Source organism: Tupaia chinensis, unplaced genomic scaffold (genome assembly GCF_000334495.1).
Source record: "Tupaia chinensis unplaced genomic scaffold, TupChi_1.0 Scaffold000523_1, whole genome shotgun sequence".
In the NCBI taxonomy this organism is placed as follows: Eukaryota; Metazoa; Chordata; class Mammalia; order Scandentia; family Tupaiidae; genus Tupaia; species Tupaia belangeri.
The window spans coordinates 775,749-777,369 of record NW_006160036.1 but is presented as its reverse complement, the minus strand read 5'-3'; the positions used below and the strand labels follow the sequence as shown (position 1 = coordinate 777,369).

The 1,621-nt window shown below is 44.8% G+C and overlaps 1 protein-coding gene across 1 annotated transcript in view; it reads right to left on the bottom strand.

The window, feature by feature from the left end:
• The window catches only part of ZFP90 (ZFP90 zinc finger protein), a gene marked incomplete at its 5' end in the record, with an annotated part of 12,436 nt that extends 10,819 nt beyond the window's left edge, over positions 1-1,617 (bottom strand). Inside the window, 2 exons of the mRNA XM_006156914.3 lie at positions 1,068-1,163; positions 1,494-1,617. Coding sequence (XP_006156976.2) covers positions 1,068-1,163; positions 1,494-1,617 — 220 coding nt within the window. The remainder of the gene's footprint in view (positions 1-1,067; positions 1,164-1,493) is intronic.
• Between the last annotated feature and the right edge of the window lie 4 nt (positions 1,618-1,621).

Below are 1,621 nucleotides of genomic sequence, written 5' to 3'. Positions count from 1 at the left end.
GAAAGCAAGAAATCACCCCCCAGGGGGGATGGTAACACTGCAATCCCTTTTCCTCCATTCTCCTCTCAGGATCTTGGGCACACATGCACACACACCTGGCTTGAGTTTTAAGTCACCGGGTCTGGGACACGAACTGCGGTCAACTACGTGGGAGTCCAGCAACATAGCCATTACACTAACTGCTGGTTCCCCCTGGGGGAGTGATTTCTTGCTTTCTGTCTCTCTGTCTCTCTCTGTCTTTCTGGTGAGAGCACACGCCCTATAGCAATAAACCTCTCCAAAAAAAAGAAAAAAGAAAGAAAGAAAAAGAAAAAAAGAAAGAAAGGAAAGGCAGAGACAGTATTCTGAGTATGAGACCAAAGGCTACTTTAAAAAAATTTTGCTAGAGGGCATGCCCACTCTCCAGAGAAAAGAAACAGAGGGAGAGGAAAAGAAAGAAAGCAAGCCGCATCCCCGCCCCCAGTGGGGGACAGTCATGCCACAATCCTTTTCCTCCATTTCTTTCTCCTTTAGGGACCTCAGACATGCACATACATGTACCTAGCATGTTTTTCAAACCACTGGGTCTAGGTCTCAAAACACAGGGTTAGCTATATGGGATCTGGCTACCTTAACCACAAGGCCGAAGAGTTGGCCCAAGGCAACTTTTTTTATTTTTAAATAATTATTTAATTTTATTTATTATTATTACTATTTCTTGGTTTGTTACAAGGCACATATGGTCACCAGAGAGAGAGAAAGAGAGAGTGAGAAAGCAAGCTGCCACATCTGGAACTCAAACCGCAGAGGGCCATGTGGAATACAGTACCTTAACCTCCACTCTGCTTGCTGGCGTAGCCCAAAGCTACTTTTAGAAAGAAAAAAGAGTAATTTTTCATCCAAGACCTGCAGACAGCGGGAGCACCTTTTGGAGAAGAGAGATATCCAGAGGTGCTGCCCAGGAGGTGGCTTCGACTTCCTATACAGGTCTAGGAGCTCTCAAGCCAGCTGCTTCCAGGTAGTTCCCCTCCCTAAGCTGTGCCAGTATCAGGCATTGACTCCTACATGCCTGGTTGTCACCCATTTACCTGCACAGAAAGGTCTTTGGATTTCTCCCTCTGATATCCAAGGCTCTTTTCCTTGTTCCAATTTGAAGATCACCTCTGGCTTGGAAACTTGATATCCTGTTCATGGGTAAATACACAAGATTTGGTTGTTTAACTGGACAAAGAATCCTCCTCTAAGTCAGTACTAGTCCTTGATCCTCAGAACTCTGAAGGGAAAAAAAAAATATGTAACTAAAGGAGTCTTACGATCAAATTGTCTATTTTCAGTCCTGCAAAATAAAACTCTTTTACCTTAAAACCACATAAAGCTGAATTTAAAAGAGATGAATAAGCTCTGATCCCTGAACCCCCAGCTCATAGTTAACTAAGCTATGAGCACCACAACCTTAGCAAGTGAGTAAGGAAAGGCCCACCAACAGGTAAGGCACTGGGGGGAGTGGTCCTTACCAAGAGAAACCAGGTGGCTATAGTTCTCCAGCATCACATCCCTGTATAAACTCCTCTGAGCAGGGTCCACATGGTGCCATTCTTCCTCGGTGAAGTCCACAGCCACATCTTTGAAGGTCACTGATTCC